We start from the raw sequence: 23,259 nt of genomic DNA on the forward strand, positions 1-23,259 counted from the left end.
GCTCCGTAGAGCCCCGGTACTCACGGATCGCACCCCTGCCCAGGCCAGCGGCCCGGCAGCCCATTCCCCTGTGAGACCGAGGAGGCCCGGCCAGCACCGCCCCGGGTCCGGCCGCCCGCACGACACCCGCACCGGGCCCACCCCGCAAGAGCGCGCGCGGTTTGGCGGGGGCACAGCGCAGCCCACCAATGGGCCGGCGGGAGGGCGGCCGCGCTGCACGCTGGACGGCACGCCTGCGTGCCCGCGGGGCCTGCCGGGAAATGCAGTCCTGGCGGCAGCGTGACAATCGTGGACAGCCGACAGGAGAACGAACTTCATGGCGAGGGCACCAGCACCGGCCAGCTGGGGGCATTTACCAACTGATAATGATAATGGAGGTTATTGTTGTTATGTGTAAACACAGCGCTTTAAACACGCATAGTGCTACGTGTTACCGCTCTACAAATCAGACGCTGCAGACGGCGGGTACCTCAGCAGCGAGGTGCCGTGGACATCACGCCTGCCAGGGTGGCCGTGCCTGGGAAATTGCTCCAGGGGCGATTTTTAAGGCAGGAGGAGAAGGGCGCGGGTTGTGCAGTGTGCAATAAGCCTTACTGCACCGGGACCTTTCACGAGGCCAACGTCCACAGGGACTTGGAGCATCCCAAGATGCTGAGAGAGGCGACGGAAACCAAGACCCAGCTCTGAGATCGCAGTTCCACTGGAAGAGGGGCTTTAGATGCAGGACGTCATGCTGTGAAAGCTACCGGCTGTGCTTTCAGTGCTTACAGCCCGACAGCAGCCTTAGGGACGAATTTATCCACACCCAAGAAGGAATATACCTCAGGAAAGCCTTTACGGTTCAGCTGCAAAGGATAAGGTCGGTGATAACGAGGAGCAGCTTTCCCTTTCTGCCCTCCTCTCCGCTGGTGGCAGAAGGACGCTGACACTCGTCCTAGTAGAGAGTAAACTGGAGAAAAACCCCACCGATACAAATAGGGCCACTTCTGTACTGCGTTGTTTGCTGCCACAGCTCCGGTAAGCACGGCGGGACCGCGGGCGACCACATGCACACCCACACCCGCCACTGAGACCCCCACACCCACACTTCAAGGGGGAGGGAAGGAGGCGCAGCACCCCTCGCATGGCGCCCTGCCGGGTGTACACAGGCCGGTGTTCCGGCCGGTGCGGGGGCGCCGGGGGCGGTTCCTTCCCGCCGCCACCTTGGGAGTGGCGGAGGAGCGGGGCGGGCCCGGGCCCGCTTCCGGGGGCGGTGGTGACGCGCGCGGGCCGGCGCTCGGCAGTGGGGACGGGCGGGACATGGGAGCCTAAAGGGACGGCCCGGCCCGGCCCGGCGTAAGGGAGCGGCGGTGGCTGTGGCGGTGCCGGTAGGTGTGTGACGGGCTGGGCTTTGGCAGCTCGCAGCGCCCCGGGTAAGGCGGCAGGCTGTGTGATCCGGTCCGCGTCCTCCTCCGTGCCGCGTAGCGCCCTGTGCGGGGCGGGCTGTGGCTGCCGGAGGCCTCAGTGGGGCTAGGCGGGCCTGGCCCGTTGCGGTTGCCGTCCTGTATCGGCTGCGCAGGGCAATGGGGTGGCCGGGGCGCCGGGCTCAGGTCCTCCGAGCCCCCTCCTCAATTGTGGGCTGCTCCCGCCCCCGTGTGCGAGGAGGCCTCGTGGGCTCGCCCCTAGTGGGGATGGCAATGCTATGTCCAGGTGGTTTTTATTTGCTTGGTGGGAGCCCGTGAATTGCGCTGTTAGTAGGGCCCAGAAGAAAACCCACCTCTTGTTGCTTCTTATTGAGCTTATGTATTGTGTTTTGCTGCCTTTAGACTAATCTGTAAAATGCTGTAGTGTTAATGTAGTAAACAATAAGAATCGAAGTGCTTCCTGTGCTTCTTTCACTTGTACCTCTCGATGCCCTTGGTGCTTCTGGGAAGCTACTAATGAGTCAGCTTTATTTTTCGCTTTTTTCACTGTTTTCTCTTTCTGTTTCACTTAATGGTAAGTCAGCACATGACTTGACACTCTAAGTAAACGATCTAAGGGAACTTGGGAAATTTCTTTATGCAACCTCTCTAACTATTTGCCTAACTTTTTGTTTTGTTCTCTGAAAAAGGGTACTAGATGCTCAGTCTTTAGAACTAAGAGTGTTATTTTACTTCCCCTTCATAAACAAAGGTGATTCTGTGCTGTAGAGGGAACAGTTATGTAGGAAGGTGTTTAGGGCCAAAGGCAGATCCACTTGTAATATCAACTGTTTGCTTGATTGATCCAATTGAGCACCCTTATTGCTTACTGGCAGTCTAGTAGCCAGTCTAGCCTGACCTCCTCTGCTCTGCAGTTTTTGAAGTAGGGGCACAGTTATATAGCACAGTTTGTGTCTTTAGGAGAAATGGAGTCTGTAACTCAGTAAATGGATCAAAGTTGGACTATGAATTTGTATTGGCCAGTATGTGATTTGGAGGAGGTTTCATGAGGCTTTTTCAGGGGCAAAAATGAGTTGTTGAGGTGAGAGTAGAACTGAACACAGTGCACAAAGGAGGTGGCATTGGTAGCGCCTATTCTTTGTGCTATCGCCTCTGTGCAGTGTGTTCAGGAAGCTGATAAGGGAAAGCAGGAAGCATGCAGAGTAGTGTCTTGGTCCTGGGCCCTGGCCTCTTCCTCCAGGGCCACAGATGCTTTATTCATTTATCTTGTAGACATAATAATTTCTGGTGGAGTACATTCTGGTGCTGATGCCTTGTGCCACCCTGTATTAGCTGGGCTGAATTTCAGCTAACTAGCAAGTAGGATAGCTGTTTGTGTTAAGGAAGGGTTTTAAAAACCCAACTTTTCCGTATTAGTGATATCAAGAATTTGAGAGAACAGAAAAACCTCCATCACTAAACGCAAAGCTGTCTAATTTTGATCTTTGTAATCATGCACAGGAAATTCATACTTAACATTCACATATCTAAGAATATTGTTTCATTCATTTTTCCATCTTTTGGGGAAGGCAACAGCTCCCTTTACAAGAGAAGGAACTGAGAGCATCTGCAATCACCTGAGGCTGTACTTGTTCACTGACAGCTAAAAATACAGCTCATGAGATACTGGCTTCCAGTCAGTTGCTGCAGCAGCTGGGTTGTATCAGCAGCTAGTTCCTATCTTTGTGGTAAGAAGGCATAAGCTGTATTTCTCAATTATACTTGTAGATGCACTGGATAGGCTATTTCCTTCTCCCCCCCAGTTTACAAATTATCAGTGAAAGAGGAAGGGAAGTTTGGGATATTGATTAAAAGCATAACTTCACAGGAAAAGGGGTATGTGCAAATAGAGGACCTTCAGATGCTGAATAAGGAAGTAGTTTATGATGTGTAGCAAATGTAATGGATATATCCATTTCTGAATTGCATTCAAAATTCTGAAAGGAATTCAGCCTATCAGAGGTACAAAACTGCTTCTTGTCAGCCAGAGATGCAGAACAATAATCTTATTCGGGGTGGGTTTGTGAAAGTGCCAGCAATCAAACAATATTGATCTGGTGCAAGTAGAGCTGTCTGGCTTTAGGAAACTTGTTGCTTTTGTCAGTCTCTCCCTGTCCAGATGTGGACAGTGTAATTGGAGTTGAACAAGCACTTTATCAGCATTGTGGCACCCTGCAATTAATTTAAATTCATAAAGATCAGTAAGGTTTTTGAGTATTTTGGACAGCACAGCCTTAATGTGTTGTGGTGGTCATATAGCAAGGAATTAAGTTTTCTTTTTTCCTAGAGACAATGACAATAAGCATTAGAATTACTTCTCAGCTAAGTGCTGAAGAAGAGCATATTTAAATAATGTAACTTGCCTACTATAGCTTTCATTGCTATGGAAGTGTCTTATAAATCCCAGAAGATTATTGGTATTGAAAAAAAAAACCTTAAAAATGCTGTGCAAAGTCACTGTTGTAATGGCTTCTGAAACTTGTCTGCATTGGAAGCTGAGTGTGTTGGTATAAATAACTGGCTTCCAGTTGGCAAGTAATTCTGAATGAAAATGAAAATACTTGCAAGGAAAACCCTTAGTAGTGCAGTGGGGTATTTTAGGCCCATGAGAGAGACAACAAAAAAAGATTTTATGTTAATTTTTTACAGTGTGCTCTGGGAAGGTGGGTGGCAGATGTGATTATGTTGTTGCTGGCTGCATACAGCAATGCTTTAAGTCTTGAGGGTCTTTCAATTCAAATGCTTTATTACCTCCCCCCCCCAAAGTTTTTAATGTGCCTATTGTCAGGAAAGCAGCCAGTGAACTACTGTTGGATGAAGTGATACTTCCGTAGCTTTCTGATCACAAGCAGGTACTTAAACCTGGGGACGTGGTCAGACAGGTCACCAGGGGGGTTCCTAACACTGAATTTGCTCCTCTCACACTATGAAAGTTCTGCCTTGGCAGATGTTAGCTCCTAGTTCAGTAGCTGGGGACAGAACTCATTGCTTGGGACTGATCCACCGCAAATGTGGCAGTGTGAGCAGTGCTTTTCCCAAGGAAAAATTTGCACTGTAGTCTCCCAGGATCACCCTCCTGCTAATAGAGACCAAGCCATAGCTCACATCAGTCTGTCACCTTCCACCTTCCAAGTTAGACAGAGAACCCACTAAAATGCTTCCACTGCTCTGTGAGTGTTGATTAACAAAATTAAGATCTCTAAGCCAGTGATGCTTTGAATGGACCGTGATAAAATCACCCCAAAAGTGCTTCTTGTGTCCCTCATTATTTTGCAATAACCTTTGCTTTGTCTTTCAGTCCTCTCCAGCCTAAGAATTTCACATAGGAGAGTGAATTGAAAGTTTTTCAGGGTTTTTGGAGCCATGACTAAATGGATAGTAAATGGAAAAAAGGCTGTGCACACATAAGTTTGTTTCCTCTTCTCCAGGAGATAGAAGTAACTTAAGCTTAATCCATCCTTAATTGGCTTGGGCAGCAATGTCGTAGTTATGTTATGTATTATATAGTGGTGAACCTACAGGATGGCTTAGCCCAACATGAGTAGTCTTGTGAAGAGATCTAAAGCTTTAGGTTGGAATTGGAATTTCAAAGAACTCTTTCTAGTTTGTACAATCTCCCAAATAAAGCATAGCAGTAAAAATTTGATGGCCGTGTGTTTATTTCCTTGCTGCTCTGGTTTCTCAATGAATCTTCCTTTTTGTAGGGCAGTGATAGTTAAGGTAATGAATGTGTTGTAATTTGTTTCCTAGTAGGAAGGTTTAATGAGCCCAGTTACCTCAAGAAAGTACATTTTTGTAGCAAGTTTAGTTTTGCATACTCTGCAAGTACCAGGCCTTCCTATGAAGGGGGCAGAAGGGGAGTTGTACTGAAATGTATTTAACTGAGCAAATACTGCAGAAAACTGATAAAAGAAAGTAAACAAAGCTGACATCACATCCTTCCTTAAAGGAGTACTGCTTTGTCTTAAGGTACTTTAGATTCTTGTTTAAAGTTTGCCCATCTAGAAAGAAAATTAAAAATAGCAGAATATTGATATAATTATGAAATATCTTCGTAGGCTGTTCTCTTTTTTTTTACTTTGGTTATTTTGTGGCTAGGATTTTGTAAATGGTAGGGGAGGGAAGGTGAAGAAAATAGACATTGAGTATCAATGTTAAAATAAATGCTTGCCTTAGCAAATATTTTCATAACAAATGATAATAACCATATCAAGTTTTTTTCTCTCTGTATATTTTGTCTTTATTGAGTAATCTTAATGCCTTATAAATTTTGCCGTATACCATTAACATTGGAGTAAGATACCTCCAAGGATGTTTTCTGATTCCTAGGCAGAAAGATGGGTAAACGAGTATCCTTTCTGTATGTATGTATATTGTGTTCTGTTGGAACAGCTGAGTTACTTCAATACAAATGGCCTCATCTTGGCTGTTAAAATTTCTTTTGAGGTATCTTGCATGAAGGGCACCTGCTTTGTTCAGCTATTTCAATTAGGCCTGTAGCTATTGAGTCTGTATTCACGTCTTTGGAAACAGGCTATTTTGGAAATGTTTTGTTTGTTTTAAATTAGTGTTTTGTGCTTTTTTTAATGTTTTTAAACTGCCATGTGGTGAGAAGTTTTTATTGCCTAGAGAATGTGTTTTTCTGTTCTGCCTTATGGCACTAATTGCCACTGCAGAGCTACCATGTAGATTGTGTCTGTGCTTACAAAAGCAATGCTGCAAACTAACAGGAATAAAACTATGGGTTTTTGGAGTCTAATGCATTTGGCTTGGATATTCAACTTTAAACAGACATTATAATAATACTAATTCAAAGAGCATGCTTTCTTATGCCTGTCTTAATAAGGAAATCTTAATATGTCTTGTTTTATATAATCTAATGGTAACGTCTGAAAAGTGAAGCAGATAAGCTTGCTGGGAAGTTGAAAGAAAGAAATGTTCTGTCACTTTTCAGTGACATAAGACCTCAAGAAATTATCAGAAAAGCTCAGCAAATAGCTGAACCCTTTATCTATGATAAAGGTTGTCAGAACATTTATCTTAACCAAGTGTTCTGAATGGTTTTACTTAGCTTACTCACACAGGTAATACCCTCACAATTATATGAGCTTTAAATTATGGTTTCATGTCACAAGAGGCAAAGCACTACAGGTGTCCAAATATGAGCATCAGAAGATAAGCACTTGCATAACTCAGCTTTGAAAAATCCTGGAAGTAACTTTTTTTTCCCTCTGTGTCTGCTGTGTTGGAAGGGTTTTTCCTCCACATCTTGAAGCTGGATTTCTTGATTGTTAGGTCAATTTATAAACAGTGTCAAGACAAAATGCTATTAATTTTGGGCAAAAGTGAGTGGAATGCTGTGCATTTCTATAGAACTTCTTGCTGGCTGTCACTGGAGCTACTCATAAAGATGTGAGCAAGCTAGGGGAACACAAAGCCTGTCTGTCAGCTGTTAGAACTGGTTTGCTGATGACACAAAGCTGGGAGGAGTGGCTGATACCCCAGAGGGCTGTGCAGCCCTTGAGAAGGACCTCGACAGGCTGGAGAGATGGGCAGGGAAGAACTGTCAGAAATCCAACAAAGGCAAGTGCAGGGTCCTGCACCTGGGAAGAATAACCCCAGGCACCAGCACAGGCTGGGGCTGACCTGCTGGAGAGCAGCTCTGCCAAGAACCTGGGGGTTCAGGTGGACAACGACTGAGCCAGCAGTGCCCTTGTGGCCAAGAAGGCCAGTGGGAACCTGGAGTTCATCGGGAAGAGCACTGCCAGCAGGTCCAGGGAGGTGATCCTGCCCCTCTGCTCAGCCCTGGTGAGGGCATGTCTGGAGTGCTGTGTTCAGTTCTGGGCTCCTCAGTACAAGAGAGACATGGAGCTCCTGGAGTGGGTCCAGCAAAGGGCTAGGAAGATAATTAAGAGACTGGAGCACCTCTCTTACCAGGAAAGGCTGAGGAAGCTGGGCCTGCTCAGCCTTGGGAAGAAACAATGGAGAGGGGACCTCATCAAGGTCTATCAGTGTCTCAAGGGAGGGTGTCAGAGAATGGAGCCAGGCTCTTCTCAGTGGTGCCCAACAACAGGAGAAGAGGCAAAGAGCAGAAACTGATGCACAGGAAGTTCCACCTGAATATGCAGAAAAGCTTTTTCATGGTGCAGATGACTGAGCACTGGAACAGGTTGCCCAGAGATGTTGCTTAATCTTATTCAGTGAAAATAGGTACTTTCCTCCCTGTCTCAGGTTTACTGGTCCTTAGGTGTGCAAATCAGCTTGAAGAGTGTTCTCAAATTCAAAGCTGGGACTGCCTCAGATAAACCTTATAAAAGGAACTTAAGCCTGTGAATGAAAAGATAATTTACTGATTATACACTGAAACTGGACTACTGAAAACAGAGTTAGAGGCCTTGTATGAGAATATCTTGTTTTGTTTTTTTTTATTTAATGATAGCAAACACTAACATGCACTGACATCTACTTTACAGAAATCTCCTAGAGCTATAGTCTCAGGCTATGCTAGGTGCTGAAGACCAAACCTGCTGAAATGTTCTTTAAATCTTTAAGTACTTCAGCTGTAAAGGATTTAGGGGTCTTGATTTCAGTTCACCATCAGAGTAATGCACACTCCTTGTGAAGAGCTGTGGGGTAACAGCTGGGCAAATCTGCATAAATTTAACTTCCTAGGAGCAATTACTTTTGTTAGATATTATAAAATACTGATCTTGTAGGGGAAAAGTAGTCAAGTCAAGCAGGATGTTTGGAATTATATCCATGAGTACCATGAACTTAATTGCAAGCTACTCATGTGAAAGATCAAGGAGTAATTTAAAATTAAGGGGGAAAATTTGGGGGGAGAAATATCCTCTTATTTCTCAGCTTATGTGCTATCTCATTAAATTCTCGTATAGCTTGTGAGCTCTGTTTTCCCATTGCTAGGAGTGATGGCTTTATTACCATTCCTCCAACAAAAATGCAGATTCTTAACTCTGAAAAACCTGTCTCAGATAGGAATACACTTATTGATGGGATTGCTAATTTATCTGGTATTTTAGGCAAAATATATATCTTCTGTTTTTAGCAAAAGGTAGATCATGGTGTCTTGGGACTCAGTTATTACCCTGTGCTTATTATGAGAAAGGTAGATTAGAAAACCTTTGCTACAGTTTCAGACATGCCAGTTAAAACCTTTGTGGATCCTTTTGCATTTGAGGAATTCACCATACAATAACAACAACCATTTCTAGAGTCTTACTTGGGATCATTTTAGGTGGTGTTTCATCTGTGAAAATGTTTCTCCTTTTTCTGATATTTAAATTCTTCAATGGAAATGGAAAGAACACTTAAAGTTTATACTAATAACTTAAATGTCTTAATAAATTTATTTCTAGATTACTGGGCAAACTAATGTGTTTTTCCAGCATGGAGAATTAAGCATTAAGACCTTATTTCCTGGTTTTTACCTTACTAACTATAGAATTTTTTCAAAAATGTTTAGGAAGCCAAAAAAATGTTCTTCATATACTGATTGTTCCTGTATTTCTTTTAGCTCCTCAGTTAGGTCATATCAGCTGATTTTAGTGTCTTCTAGTCATTTTAGTGTCTTCTGTCATTTTAGTGTCTTCTAGTCCTAATGAGATGTTTTACTATGCATAATGAAATGTATAGGCTCTCATTCTTTGAACTATCTTCTACTTTCAACTCAAAATACTGATGAAATGATAATTCTAATGCTTACTTGGTATCTGTTATTACAGGGGGAAGGTTCTCTTTAACGTGATTCCTTACAAGTAGTATTTCCTCATCATGGATGAGCTATCACCTGAAGAAATTCAGCTGAGGGCCAACCAGGTCACTGATGAGGTAAATATTATAGGAAAACATCTGGGATTACAGTATTTGCCTAACAAGATCAGAATATCTTTTAAAAACAAATACAGACCAGGATAATGATTCTGCAAGGTTATAGCTGAATGTTTTAAGTTTTCACTTTAGTTGGTGAATACTGGAGTGAAGACTACTCCTAAAAATAAGAATGAGTTTTAACTGCTGAATTTTGAAGCCTTACTTACTTACTTACTTAACTGAGTGCTGATCAACCAGTTGTGATTACAGATATGATAGAATTTGGTTACCTACAGCATTGTTAATTGTATTGATACTTCATGGCTTTCTTATTTAACTAAAATTCATTTGAATATGTTATCTTTTTTAAGACTTTCCAATGGGATAAGAAAAATAATAGCAAGGACTAAAAACAAAGAAAAACTAATGTGCTGCCAATATGTTGTAGCATGTATTAAATATAGACAAGGTGATGAACTGTTGGTGTACAAGGTGTGTACTATTGCCTTACTACAATGAACTGACAGAGAAGACTTTCAGATACTGATGTGTGTATAAGTAATTAATGCACTCATTTTAAAATTCACTTTCTAGTCTTTGGAAAGCACAAGGAGGATTCTTGGCTTGGCCATTGAGGTAAGAAAAAGCTTTTGAATTCTCTGGATTTATGAAATATAAAAGGGGCATGGTAACTGTAATTTTAAACAGTTTTTTGTCTTTCTCAAGACACACACACTTCATCATTAGAAGTTGCTGCCTTAATTGAGTAGTAGCATTAGAATGATATAACCTACATGATTTTCACATTCTATCAGATTACAGAAGAATCAATTTCCTTTTTACCTGTTTTAAGTAAAAGGATCTGATCTCCAAATGTTACAGATTAGTTGTAAAAAGTCTTCTGATGGTCAGTTATGTCTTTGGCTGCTGCAAAATTTGCATTTCATAACATCTTTCGTCTGTATTTCAGCTCACTTTGTCTGTGAACAGTTTAGAAATGTTTCACTAATGAGGACAGTAGGGGTCAGCTGGGTGAGGTGGTAGAGTATGACTGCTCCTGGTTCAAACAAGTTATTCTGCATACATCTTCTTACAATCTTTTCATCAGTTTTAACTGATAAGGAAACTCTTAACACCCTTTTACATTATTTGAAACAATTCTGTATTTGGGTTTATCAAAGTGAAGTTGTATGAGGAATCCTACTCCTCTGCACAGTTCTGGTTGCTGAAGATGCAGCTGTTGCCAGTAAGGCATTTGATCACTGTAGCCTGATGAATACTTCACACACAAGTGTTAAGTAAATGTCATGAGCCAACATAATTTCTTTTGGTATCATAGTTTCCTGATTCATTCTATGCTGCCAGTTTACAGTAAAACATGGGTGCAACTTGCATGCAACTCCCAGACACTGAGCCAGCAAAGAGCTCTTACACTACTCTGCTGTAGTATATTCCTAACTGCTAAATTCTTAGAAATTATTTTGCAGGCTTTGTTTTGCTTGCTTTCATTCTGGCTCCCAGGACTAAAGGCCTTGTAAGCCCTTTTGAAGGATGTAGGGATGAATAAACCAAATGCTAGTTCTCAAAATGAAGCACAGCTAGCTTTGCTTTTCTAGCTAGATGTTGTCACAGTTCAATCTGAGTATTACAGTAAATTTTATCATCTTTTGTAATGTAAGAAAAACCTCACAAAAATACCATAAAAGCCCCACTAATTGAGATAGGCTGATAAGCGCCTTACCTGTCACACTAACATAGCTGGTAATTTGAGACTTCTAATAGCTTTACTACAGAAATTATTTTAAGTACAGTGTTTTATTATAATCTTGGATGAATTATCAAATTTACTATCCAGACCTTCTGATTTTGCACTGCAGTCTCATTTTATATCTGCAACTAAATTTCTTTCTCCAGTCCCAGGATGTTGGCATCAAAACTATTACCATGCTGGATGAGCAAGGAGGTAAGTTCTTCCCTAACACTAAAAATCAATATTAGAATGTAATGAGTGTAAGAAAAGAACTATCATAGAAGAGTTGTTGTTGAAACTAAAGGCTTATTATTAAAGACTATTTAGGTAAAAATGAGATTTCCTAGTTGGTTATTCCTAGGTATTTGTAGTATTTAAAATATGTTTTAAAGTCGTTGAGAGGTAATGATAGTTACAATGTAATACAGCTCTGCTACAGAAGCTGCTTTCTTCCACCTGGCATGAATGTAACTAGCTGCATTTATTCTAAAAGTAGCAATAGAAATGCTGCTCTAAGGATGGGGAAGATATTTGCAAAGTAGTAACCAAAACCTCTCATTGAATATCTTTCTTAAAAATTAAAAAAAAATCCTAGAAGGCAGGAAAGAAAAATGTCAATGGTCTTTATATAAAGATAGAACTGAAACTTCTTCCTGCTATAAAGAAATGTTAATTTTGCCCACTTCTCCCAGTCCATGTTTAGTCAGGTTATTTGTTTCTCTTCTAGAACAACTAAATCGTATAGAAGAAGGCATGGACCAGATAAACAAGGACATGAGAGAAGCTGAGAAGACACTGACAGAGCTCAACAAATGCTGTGGGCTCTGTGTCTGTCCTTGCAACAGGTCAGTTATATTGGTACTTGGGCCTAGAGCTCTAGGAATATTCCCAATAGCTACTGTACCAGGAAATATTAACTAATTAAAGAGCTAATTAAAAAATGCTGAATCTCTAACAAAATTGATTGTTTTGATTTGTAGAGCTGCATCCTTTTAAAATTGTATGGGAGTAACTAAAGCTAACTTGTATCTAACCAAACATTGTGCCCCTTTTACTGTAAATATAGCTGCTATATAGCATCCTGCACAGTTCTGGCCTAATCTATTTAAGGCTTCTATTTAGTAGAAGATTATTAATATCCATGCAGATGAGGCCAAATTGAACTGCAAATAGCTATATGTAAGTGCCTGTCTCTTAGAAATTTGCTTCCAAAAATAATTTTTTCACAAAATACTCTTGTACTAATTTAAAAGCAAGACAACTTATTCATACTTTAGGGAGGGTGAGACTAGGAGAACAGAGCAGACACTGGTGTTAAAGCTTTAATCTTTTCACTAGTGACTACATAAATTCTTGCAGGCCTGCTTCACATTGCTTTTATAACATCAGTGTTATGGCTGCCATATCTAAATCAGTTGAGTAATCTAATCTTTAGTATGACACTTGATTTGTACTTTTAAACAAGTAAACAGTCTGAGCAATGTCAGAATTATTTTTGATGGTGTCCTAGCTTTAAGTAGTAAAGTACCAAACTGTTTGTGTTAATTGGATGTGATCACAGCCCATCCAAATGAAGGAGGCATAAATTGAGTATAGTGACTGAAGTGAATAGTGTGTGCATTTGTTGGTTTTTGCTCTTTAGCATGAGCAAAATCAATTATCATTCAATGGAGAAGTAGCAGAAGTTTAGGTAAATATTCCTTGGAGTAGCTAAGTCTGCTTAACCAAGAGAATAGCACTTAGAGGGTCATTTAGGATAGATATAAATGTGACTTCTAAAGCTGAAAGTCTTAGTGCTTTAGTCCCTTGAAAATGCAGATGTCCTGACTTCTGGATAGGTGTGCTTACTGCTATATATTAGTTGGCTCAAGCTGGTGGACTTTGAGCATTTTGACACACTCAGTCTTTGTTTTCTGTAGTTAATAGTCTTATTTCACTGAAGCTAAGCAGCTTATTGACACTAAACAAGCTCAGAATTTGTGAACTCTTGTGGCACTCCAAGTACACAGATAACAAGAACAGAAGTAGTTGTGTACCAAACTGGACAGTAATGTATAGAAAAAAAATGGGTAAGTAGAGGGCAGCAAAGAAGAAAGAGAGTGAGTCTCTTTCATGTATCTACTGGTACACCAACCCTTTTCTCAATGTTATTTGTCAATCAGTTACCTCCACAGCTTTTCATACTTTTCATAAAAGCATAAAGCTATATAAGCTACATCAGAACACTTGCTGAATTACTGGTTTTTTTTTGTTTTAATTTCTCCTAGGTTTAGATTATTTATAAAAGCTTTGTGAAAATAAAAAATACTGTTATACAATCTATGTACTATTAACAATTTGCCTTTTTGTTGATGTGTACTACTTTCTTCTCCATTCTTTCCTAACACTGATGCTTGCTTTCTAAAAATGAAGACTAGGATAAGAAGCTGTATTCACTTAAACTGGTGAAAGTGGATTTTAGGACAAGGTCAGTGTTAGTAGTGCAGATGCATATGTAACCAGCTGTCTGAAGTGATGTTTCTATTGCATTTGTGCTTGCATGTGCATGATGTCTGTCTGCATGTGTTTCTCCTTGTGATTGTGATGTTTTGTAATACTGACATGAATAGAGAATGTCCCTTACTACAAAGGATATTATTAGCTGTGGAAATGGTGAGCAACTGCTTGAGCCATTGCTGGTTTGACAGGTTGTGTAAATTGCCTTAGTTTTGCAGAAATGAAACTTGAGAAATGTGAATGTATAGTAATTTGAAAAACAGCTCTTAAAAGCAGGTGGTGAGAAGTTTTCTTCTTAACTGTGCTTATTTTGAACAGTAATTTTTTTCTGGCTGTCTGCTTCACAGGTGTAACTAGTCTTCAGGTCACTTGTTTTTTATTGATGAAGTCCTCACATTTGCCTCTGGCACCTAAGACTTTGCTCCATCAGAAGCAAATCATACAAAGATCTCTTCTAGTTATGGCTTTAGTATAAATGAGATTAAAATACAATGCTCAATCTAGTTGCAGTAAACTTAGATATCTTTAGGCCTGTGTATGTACAAGGAGCTAGAATTGACTAGTTTACGTTTCTTCAGGGTTTTGTTGGGTGCAATATTTCCACTATTAATGGCAAAATTATTCTATTTTTTCCCCTCAATATGTTCATTTTAGATTACTTTTTGTAGGATCTGACCTATGAGATGTAATTTCCCATATTGAATACATAAATACCCTTAGAATGAAGGGGAAGATTTGTTCATTACAGCTAATTTCACAACTCTTCAAATGTGTAATGTCCAGGTTACTGAAAGGCATAATATCTCCAGAAATTGCCTCTGATTGCAAAGTTAGGTGTATTGAGACACTACAGATTTCCTTCACAGGTGTTTAAAGAAGCAGAAAAATGGCAGTGTCTGGATTGTCTAGCTTAAACCTGAAAATGCCACAAAATAAGGTGAACATGAGAATATTCTCAAAATAAATTCTTCAGGATTAATGAGAACAGACCTCAATTTAGATAAGTTTATTTTGCTAGGTTTTCTTCTCCTCATGCTTTTATGGCTCTGTGATTCTTGAGACCGCTGTGTGTCAGTGTGCTTTCTTTATTTTTTTTTCTCCTGTGATTTACATGGAAAAAGTATAATGGCAAGTTGGCTTATTGATTTAATGGAGTTAGTACAATTGAATTGCAGAATGAAAGAACTACTTAAACATGATTACTGTTAGTTCATAATCAAAGTTAACATGAGAAACATTAACTTCTTCTGTTGCCAAGTAATTTTTTAATGTTTGATTAAAAAAATAGTAGCAATTAATGGTTTTCTTGCATAATATAGGTATTTGTTTGAGTGAGTTTTTGCATTCATCCTCATTTCTTCCTGAAAGGTAACTAATCTTGTCTCTAGATTAATTCCAGTTATAAGTGCAATTCTATTTTATGACAGGGTAAGCTTTCTTGTGACTGTCATAAGCTTCTGCCCTCTGTTAAAGTATTGCTTTAAGCAAATTACTGTTCTTTTATTAAAGCTTAAGACCAAAGTAATCACTGTCCTTAGAGTAACTCAGTTGTGTTTGTACTATCAAGATACAAGAACTTGTATTATATAGACAAAGTTTTATCTGTACAAAATTTCATCTCTTTTGGGCACAATACAAATGTTTACGAAAATTCTAGATTAATACTGAATTTCAGTCAGGAAGCTATGTTTCTGATTTAGTGGTTCAGATTTTTTATTTTTATGGAGTAGGACAAAGAACTTTGAGGCCAGCAAAGCATACAGAGCAACCTGGGGAGATGGAACAGAGAACTCAGCAGACCATGTGATATCCATGCAACCAAGAAGTATAAATCAGCGGCAGCCTCAGACTTCTGGAGGACCAAGTAGTGGATATATTACAAGGTTTGCTAGCTCATATTCCTCAATCTCAAATGCACAAATCCTGTTACTAGTTGTCAGCTTCTTTCACAGATGCATTTTAGGTCAAGTTGCTAAATCAAAACTTTTAGTATTGTTTGGCGGAATTGTTTGTGTCTTGGAGAGGTGACGGCAGACACCTACACCTTCAGTATTGTAGTGCTCATCCTACACTTTTTTTTTTTACATAGTGGTGGTATGGTCAGACTGTTTCTGGATGTGAGAACTATAAGGCTTAGTACTTAGTTATTGAGGGGACTGTTAAAAATATCAAGGTGTATTACTGCCATAAAGTATATTTGAGAGAAACTCACGTCTTAAACTTCAGGTAACTATTTTAATTTTTAAGGCTATTTTTGTAGTAGTGGCTAGCTTAGCACTCTTTTTTTTTTTGGTGAATGCTTGCTTGGAGTACAGGGAGTTTTAAAAGGGGGGGAAAAACATACCTTGGTTTGAATGCATAGTGCAACAGTCAAGTTCTACTAGAGTAAAACTATGCTAGACAAAAGCAAGTTCTTGATTCTTGAAACATTGTCTTAATTATTTGAACAGAATAACCAATGATGCCAGAGAAGATGAAATGGATGAAAATCTTGCTCAAGTTGGAAACATTCTTGGGAATTTGAAAAACATGGCTTTGGATATGGGCAATGAGATTGATGCCCAGAATAAGCAAATAGACCGGATAAATATAAAGGTAAATGTCAAAGGTGTTCTCTGCTCTCAATTCAGAGGTTGTAACTCAGAGGTTATTAGGAATGTGCTCACTGTATTTGCAGCAAATATGTGATAAGGTTATGCTATCCTCTAGGTTGCAGTGATTTGAACAAGAGATACACCTTGATACATATAGGGTATATAGCTTAAAATTCAAATGCTTGAGTGCCAGGAAACCTAAATATACAGCACAAATGACTACTTACTCTGAAAACTAATAAACTTCATGGGATCAAAAGTACAAACACTTACTGGAGGTATATCCGGGGGATTGTTACTCACAGGAAATTGTTTTTCTTGTGATAGAGAATAGATATTTTTAACAATAGCTCTTCAAAATTCCTAGAAAGTCACTATAATCAATGTAAAGTAAAACACAAGTTATTCATTGCCCTAATTCTTGTGGATGAATTAATATTGGACCTGGGGAGACTTTGGAATAATGGAGTTTGTAGGTGCATGGAGAAATGGTCTGCACATTAAGTTAATTATAGTAACTTCCTTTTTTATATATAATTTTGTTACTTAAGTGTTAGCTTCTCCAAACAGATTAACCATATATAAATATATTTTGGGAGGTTTCTTTCAAATGGAAGATTAATGAGAATGCTAAGTCTATTTTAGAAATGTCTGTATTCTGAAATGAGTGGAAGTTATTTTATAGGCATCCTGGTTGAGAAAGGAAGAAAAACCTTTAATGAATAGTGTGTATTAGAGATTTCAAAAAGTAGAAGCAAACACTGATTACTGTGAAATTATAGTATTAAGACAAAATGGGCTTTTAAAAATCTCACTGAAATGTTGCAGTGGACTTAAAAGAAAGAGGAATGGAATTCCTCTGATCTGACAAAAATGCCAGTTGAATGTGTGTCAACAGTTCAATTTTGTCTAGTAATTTAGTATTGATAAGGCAAATCAACATGATTATATGGATGCATTAACTGTTCCCTGAAACTGCACATCTGATTACCATGTTAAAAAAGTCAGACACTTGGAAGTACACTAGAAAATTTCTTTGAATTTAAAATGAGGTGTGAAATTCTTATAAAGCAGACTGAAAACTGCCTGGTCAAATAAACTGCTAGTGGGAATTACTGTTTTTAGTTATAGTGTTTCTAGTAGATTCAAGTATCTCTTTTGGCCTGATGCTCCTTTGGTTTAGTGATTTTGAATAAGATTATGAATAAATCTTGCTGATCAAACCTTACTAATAAATAAAATGTGGTGTATACAAGTTAGAATTGCTTTGCAGACCAGAATAAAAATGAAAGTGCAATTCCTGACTTTGAGACTGGCAACTTGTCTCAGGATATTTAAATTAATCCTTCTACGTTGATAACTTCTTAAATGTAGTGAACAGTATGGAAACCAAACCAAATGTTGTCTGTAAATCTCCAAACAACAGTATCATGTAAAGAAATAGAATTTAACTTCAGAATATAATTGATACTTCTATTTTTTTAAGAATTCTAATTCACCTGGGAAATAGGCTTGACTGGGTGACTTTTGGTAGTGTTATGTAGGACTCCTACTCTGAAGAAACCCATAATGAAACTTACATTACTGGATTTTTCTTAGAAGAAGATCTAGTAACTAGATTAGTATTTCCAAAGTGTTGTTAACAGATTAGAGTCTCCCTTTTCCATGGAAGGTTTTTGTCCCTCCCCTCCCCTTGACCCGAAAGGCAGGAAGGAGGGAATGGGAGGGAAGGACTTGAACTGCAAGTGTGCTCTGCCCAGCCCATTTCAAGACAAAGGTGTGAAATGGCTAATACTTGGCACATCAACCTGTGCTAATACTTGGCACAGGTTGAGCTTCTTAGGGGTTCCACTCATGGTGAGGGCAGAGGCTGATTTTGTGCATATTACACTTTCTGCACATTCCCCACAGCACACTGCATAATTGGGGAATTACTTATAAACTCCTTATCATACCTTTCAGTAAAACTGTATTTTCAGACATGTTCAACCTAGATACTGTGACCTGACTTTTGATGCTTTAAAAAATAATAAAATCTAAAGCTTGTTTTTAAAATACCATATTGTTACAGCACTAGTACATTGGAGGGGATGTGAATGAAAACTATGGATTTGCACTAAACAAAATAAATCTGACTTAATGCCCATGGGCCCAGTTTTTACTATTACTTCTAGTTCAGAACAACCTTTTTTCTCTGTAGAGGTTCATAAGATGTCTAAACACCGGGAGAGAATTTCTATTCCCTTGTTTTGTTAACATGCTTCCTTACCAGCTGAGGAAAGCTGATGTGTTTTGAAAGTGTCTTTGAAACTAAAGAGTAAAACCTTTTTCTCTTTGTTGTTTCTACCAAAATTGATGCCATATGCTCTCTAGGGAAAAAAAAATTACCTCCAGCATACAGAAGTTGCTCCCCTTCTCTCTACCACAATGATGATACCTTGCAATTCAGAAGTTCATGTCAGTTTGAATTTTTTAATTGTTTTGCATTGAGTCTGCAAATGACCTATGAATTTCTCTCTTTCAGGCCGATACAAACAGGGAACGCATTGAGCAAGCAAACATCAGAGCCAAGAAGCTAATTGAAAATTAAAGCCTGCTCTCATTGTTCAATGACAGCCTCTCCAGCTGCAAGCCACCATATTCATGGATCTGTGAAACTTCTATTCTGAAATAAGAGGGGCTGGGACAAATGAAGCAGTACCCCTTCTGTAGGGATTAGTTATCTTTTATTGCTTCATGTAAACATGGCCTTGACTCCAAGAAAGCAGCCAACTTCCTTCTACTCATCTGCCTTCACTTTCTTTAAACTGCTCAGGGCTAAAAGTGTTAGGGCTTTGAGAATCTTCTTGCATGTTTGATTCCTCTTCCCAGTTTCTTTTTTTTTTTTCCCTGCACCAGAAATTCAGTCCTTTATTTAAGTTGAACAAGCGGGGTAACCTGAATTCACAGTTGTGGAAAGTTGGAGAGGGCACTTTGCACTGTTTGAAATACCTCATAAGTTGAGTGTCTTCACTAAAATAGGGACTAGGTGAATGTTGTCTGATTTGTATCTCTAGCATCTAACAATAGTTTTACAAAATCCAAACCACATGATTGGTTTGGAGTTGAATTTGTGGATCACAGAATTGAAGAGGCCCATTACTTACAACTTGTGGGTTGAGGGCTTTAAAACGCTTCCTAACCACATGAACTTTAAGGTAATGGTAGCCAGAGGGATATACAGGTTGCCATTTCTTTACTGTAAATTGACATCAGTTTGGAGGCCATGACTAATCATGCTACACTGTTCTGGTAATATTTGTTGTGTGTATATACATATCTGATCTAAGCCCCATGCACACAAGTAGAAAAAGATAAAACTGTCTCCCTAAGGTATTTATTTGATGGAAAATTTTACACCTCTCATCTAAAAGCTAACTCTGAAGTCTTTAAATAAGGCATCTGAACTGGAAGAAACTGAGTAGAAAAGCATGCAGCTTGCTTGCATCCCATATCTTACTCTCTTTTGGCGAGTTTTCACTGGAGTTCAGTTTATGCCTTTCTCCAGTGCAAAATAATGATTGAGATCTGGTGCAGAGTTTGCTCTCAGCAGTAACTTTGGGGGTGCTTCTGAAACCTACCAAAACCAGAGAAGCTTATTGTGAACGTTCTTTGTCACAAGTCTGGAGGAAGCAGTAGCTATTTATGAACTGTTTGCTAGTTCTAAATAAACTAGTTCTAAATAGATTCCTGACTGGTTTATTATTGAAGACATTGGGACTGGCAATTGGAAATATTACATATCCAACTTTCTTGCAAATAAAATGTTCTTACTCTATTGCAGAATAGAGGAGTTTCTGACCAGGTGAGGTAAACCACTGTCCTGTTAAGAAAAATGGTTTGGTTTTAATGTAATATAAAAAGATTTTCTTGAAATCTTAATTAAATTCTAAGTGACTTAGGTTATTTTCACTCCACCCAGCAGTATATTATGCCTGTTTTAAAGTTGGAAATGATGCTTTGGACTAACCTGCAATACTCAGTGTTGGATGGCAAAAATCTTCAAACCAAGTTGATTGGACAAATAATTAAAACTTAATAGCATTATGGGGTGCTTTTTTGAAGGACAGTCCACAAATGCCCTGTGGCTACCAATATTGAATCCCAGAGTCAGAGATTACACTAATCCACCAAAATGCAGGACAGTGTTTGTTAAGTGTTCTATTTTCTTTTTAGTAGAAATAACAGTCAGTGTTACCAGTATATTTTCAGTTAGGTCCCAGGACAACTTGATATTTAAAGAAAAAAGAACCAAAAGCAACACTCACACGCACAAAACCCACAACAATCCACCAAACAAAAACCCAACCAAACAAAAAAACCCCAAACAACCAACCAAAGGATGGGGCAGCTGCATGTAAAAAGAGGCCAGTGGTAGTTTGTCTTATGTGAATAAGGTAAAGTCATTTTTAGGGGACTAGATATTGAGTAGTGTGGGTTGGCTCCTCTCTAGCTTCCGGTAATTGTTGGAATGCTACTGAATTTCAAAATCTCACTAGCTACCCACTCAGTAAATTAAGGTAATGTGCTTAAAAATGCAAGTAGCAAAGAAATACTTTTAAGAACATTGCATAATAAACTTCGAACAGCCACCTGCATAGAGACTTTGTATGTCTTTTTTTCCTTCTTAAAAACTTCAGATTAACTTAATGAATATTTGCTGCTAGTTGTGAAAGCAAAAGTATATGTTATTTAATTATGATTGTCTCCTGGAACAGAAGACTGAAGTGGTTACCTTATTCTGCTTACACAGTGCAAACCTGCTCTTTAGCATTTGGACATTCCAAACATCGGAATGTTTTCTCCCTTGCCATTGTTCTTGTCCTTGACTTGCCTAATCTCTACCAATAAATGAGCATGCTGGCTGATAAAATGATGTGATTGGTATATCAAAACTGTAATATTGCAGTGAATACCACACAAAATAATTTCTGAGACTCTTGAATATTATCTGAGTATCAATACTATTTTCTGATGCAGCAAGAGCCAAATCTGTGAGGGAGTTGGTGCCTTTATATTAGTCAAAAACAGTTTGCTTCTTGGATGTCTTACTGTTGTCTATAGAATAGATGCTTAATTTACATATCTATGGTATGAAATCAACACTTGTACGTCTTTGTATGTCTAAATGCTATTAAGAATGAAGGTTTACAGTTTCTGCTTTTGATTGTTAAACTATATATTGTGCACAAAAAATATATACTTTTATAACTGAATGTGTTTTAAAACTATTTTCTCTAGAAATGTCTTTGTCTAATTTCCTGTCCTTGAAAAACTTGGCAGAACTAGTTGCTATTATGCAACTAGGAAGTTCTCATCTATTTTTATTTCACAGAAATCCCGGTGTTAAAAAAAGAATAGGTGTGGTTGGGAGGAGAGGAATATTGTGGTCTTTAACACTCTGGTTTTGATCCCTGCATAATCATCTCCTAAATGCAGACTATGAACTGTGTCCATCTCTTCTTTGAAAGACTGTGACATACATGGCAGTATACTCGAGGATGATAAAGGAACAAAGTAAAATAACTTAAAACTTTCTAGTTAAGTATTGCTAACAGATACATAGCAAATAACTAGTCCAGTAGATGAAATGAAGAGATTTAACCTACTGCAAAAGCAATTTAATTTGTGAGGCAATTTAAATGGTATTTTCTCTAGTACCACAGCCTCAGATTCCCAAAACACTCTTAAGTGGGAGGAGGTATGGGGGGAAGTAGAGACTTTTGTTGACTTGCAACACTTCCTGACCTGCAAGACAGACTAGCATACCTGGAAATAGCTTGAAAAAGAGGTACTTCTAATATACTACCTAATATCTACCAGTAACCAGGAAAAGAAAGTAGGGACAGCCTGCTTACTTAACTATTATGAGGAGGCAGCACATGTCCCATGGATGTCAGGTTGGTTTTTTTTCCCTGCAATTTCAATTCTTCTGTTTCTCTTCTGTCTCTTTGTTTCCCTTTCATTCCTGATTTTAGGGATTTCAAAGGGAATAATTTTCACAACTTTTGGTCTATTTCCCTATGCCCAATTTCATCTTGGTACAATTGGTTGTAGTCACTCCATTTAAAATTTTCTGGATTTTTCAATTTCAGTTTTGATTGACCATATCCCATTTCTGGAGTGTTTCTTCAGCTCTGTCCTCTGATTTCAAGATTTCATTCCCTCTCCACACTTTAAAGACAATAATTGGTAAATTCAAGCTAGTCTACTCCTTGATGAAAGACAGCTTTTTAGCAGAGCAGTCACTGTATTATGACCTGCAGGACATGCTGCTTGTACAGCTACTTGCAGAACTCACCTCTGTGAATGCTGTATGGTGAAACAACTTGCTGTTCACCCCATACAATGACCTGCAGTTGCCAATTCACCTTTGCTGCGCTCAAAGCAATGCAGTGTCTACATGCTGGTGGAATAGATGAATGAAATTTGTGTCTTACTGCAGTGGAAAATTAGAGAGCAAGGGATGTAGGTCTGAAAAAAATACACAAATTGTTTATATTGTTAACTAGGGTAATGTTCCACCTCAGTCATTCCAAAACTAAAAAGCTGCAAGCAAAATTGTGCACAGAAATAAAATTGGTTTATAGCTTCATTTGTTGCAGGGTGAGGGTGATGAGAAGGGAAAACACAAAGTCCCAATATAAAACTACTAATAGGTTAGAGTGCTGAAATGCCTAAAACAGCATTCCACCATGTGACTTAGTCACAGTACATTGCTGCGAGTTAAAACAGGCAAGGCATCAGCCAGTTATTTTTTCCTTGCAACAGAAATATGTCTTCCTCTGTTCTGGAACAAGTTTAGTTAATTAGGACTAACTTGATTCCAATCAGTATTTTATGTGGTGCTTTCTCCATTTTGCTCTAAAAAAGCTTTGATAGCTGTCATAACTCCAAGGCAGCAAAGGAGACTAACAATGAGCAATTGAAAGGTTTCTAAATGTACTAGTGATCACAAAAAAGAAATATTGATTTAGTGAAATTCTTCCCACAATTGTAAGATTTTTTTTATAGCAATCCTAACTCCCTAATTTTCAATGGTTCTGTTCTACCATCTCTTCTTGCACATTGCTGCTGAATAGAAGACCCCTGATAAACACATGTTAAA

At 39.0% G+C, this 23,259-nt stretch overlaps 2 protein-coding genes across 5 annotated transcripts in view; one reads left to right on the plus strand and one right to left on the minus strand.

Moving 5' to 3' along the window:
* Positions 1 to 131, minus strand: part of ZNF106 (zinc finger protein 106) — a 40,462-nt gene extending 40,331 nt beyond the window's left edge. Inside the window, exon 1 of the mRNA XM_066551849.1 lies at positions 25 to 131. The gene's annotated coding sequence lies outside the window, so the exon portion shown is untranslated. The remainder of the gene's footprint in view (positions 1 to 24) is intronic.
* An 869-nt stretch (positions 132 to 1,000) lies between these two features.
* On the plus strand, positions 1,001 to 21,367 carry SNAP23 (synaptosome associated protein 23). Of its 4 annotated transcripts, none has more exons than XM_066552611.1 (8): positions 1,001 to 1,017; positions 9,185 to 9,290; positions 9,867 to 9,908; positions 11,187 to 11,235; positions 11,750 to 11,867; positions 15,249 to 15,401; positions 15,969 to 16,113; positions 18,637 to 21,367. In XM_066552611.1, the coding sequence occupies exons 2-8, from the start codon at positions 9,234 to 9,236 to the stop codon at positions 18,700 to 18,702; spliced, it is 630 nt and encodes a 209-aa protein (XP_066408708.1). In that variant the 5' UTR covers positions 1,001 to 1,017; positions 9,185 to 9,233; the 3' UTR covers positions 18,703 to 21,367. The 4 variants fall into 4 exon arrangements, with proteins under 4 accessions (XP_066408708.1, XP_066408705.1, XP_066408707.1 ...); XM_066552608.1 differs by lacking the exon at positions 1,001 to 1,017 and adding an exon at positions 1,274 to 1,367; XM_066552610.1 differs by lacking the exon at positions 1,001 to 1,017 and adding an exon at positions 1,315 to 1,371.
* Positions 21,368 to 23,259: the final 1,892 nt, after the last annotated feature.

Source organism: Molothrus aeneus, chromosome 6 (assembly GCF_037042795.1).
Source record: "Molothrus aeneus isolate 106 chromosome 6, BPBGC_Maene_1.0, whole genome shotgun sequence".
Classification (NCBI taxonomy): Eukaryota; Metazoa; Chordata; class Aves; order Passeriformes; family Icteridae; genus Molothrus; species Molothrus aeneus.

Bases quoted from the DNA above. Each gene is read 5' to 3' on its own strand.
- SNAP23 (XM_066552611.1), top strand. From the start codon at position 9,234: ATGGATGAGCTATCACCTGAAGAAATTCAGCTGAGGGCCAACCAGGTC. The intron at 9,909-11,186 runs GTAAGAAAAAGC...TTCTTTCTCCAG, and splicing joins TTCTTGGCTTGGCCATTGAG to TCCCAGGATGTTGGCATCAA. The intron at 11,868-15,248 runs GTCAGTTATATT...TTTATGGAGTAG, and splicing joins TGTGTCTGTCCTTGCAACAG to GACAAAGAACTTTGAGGCCA.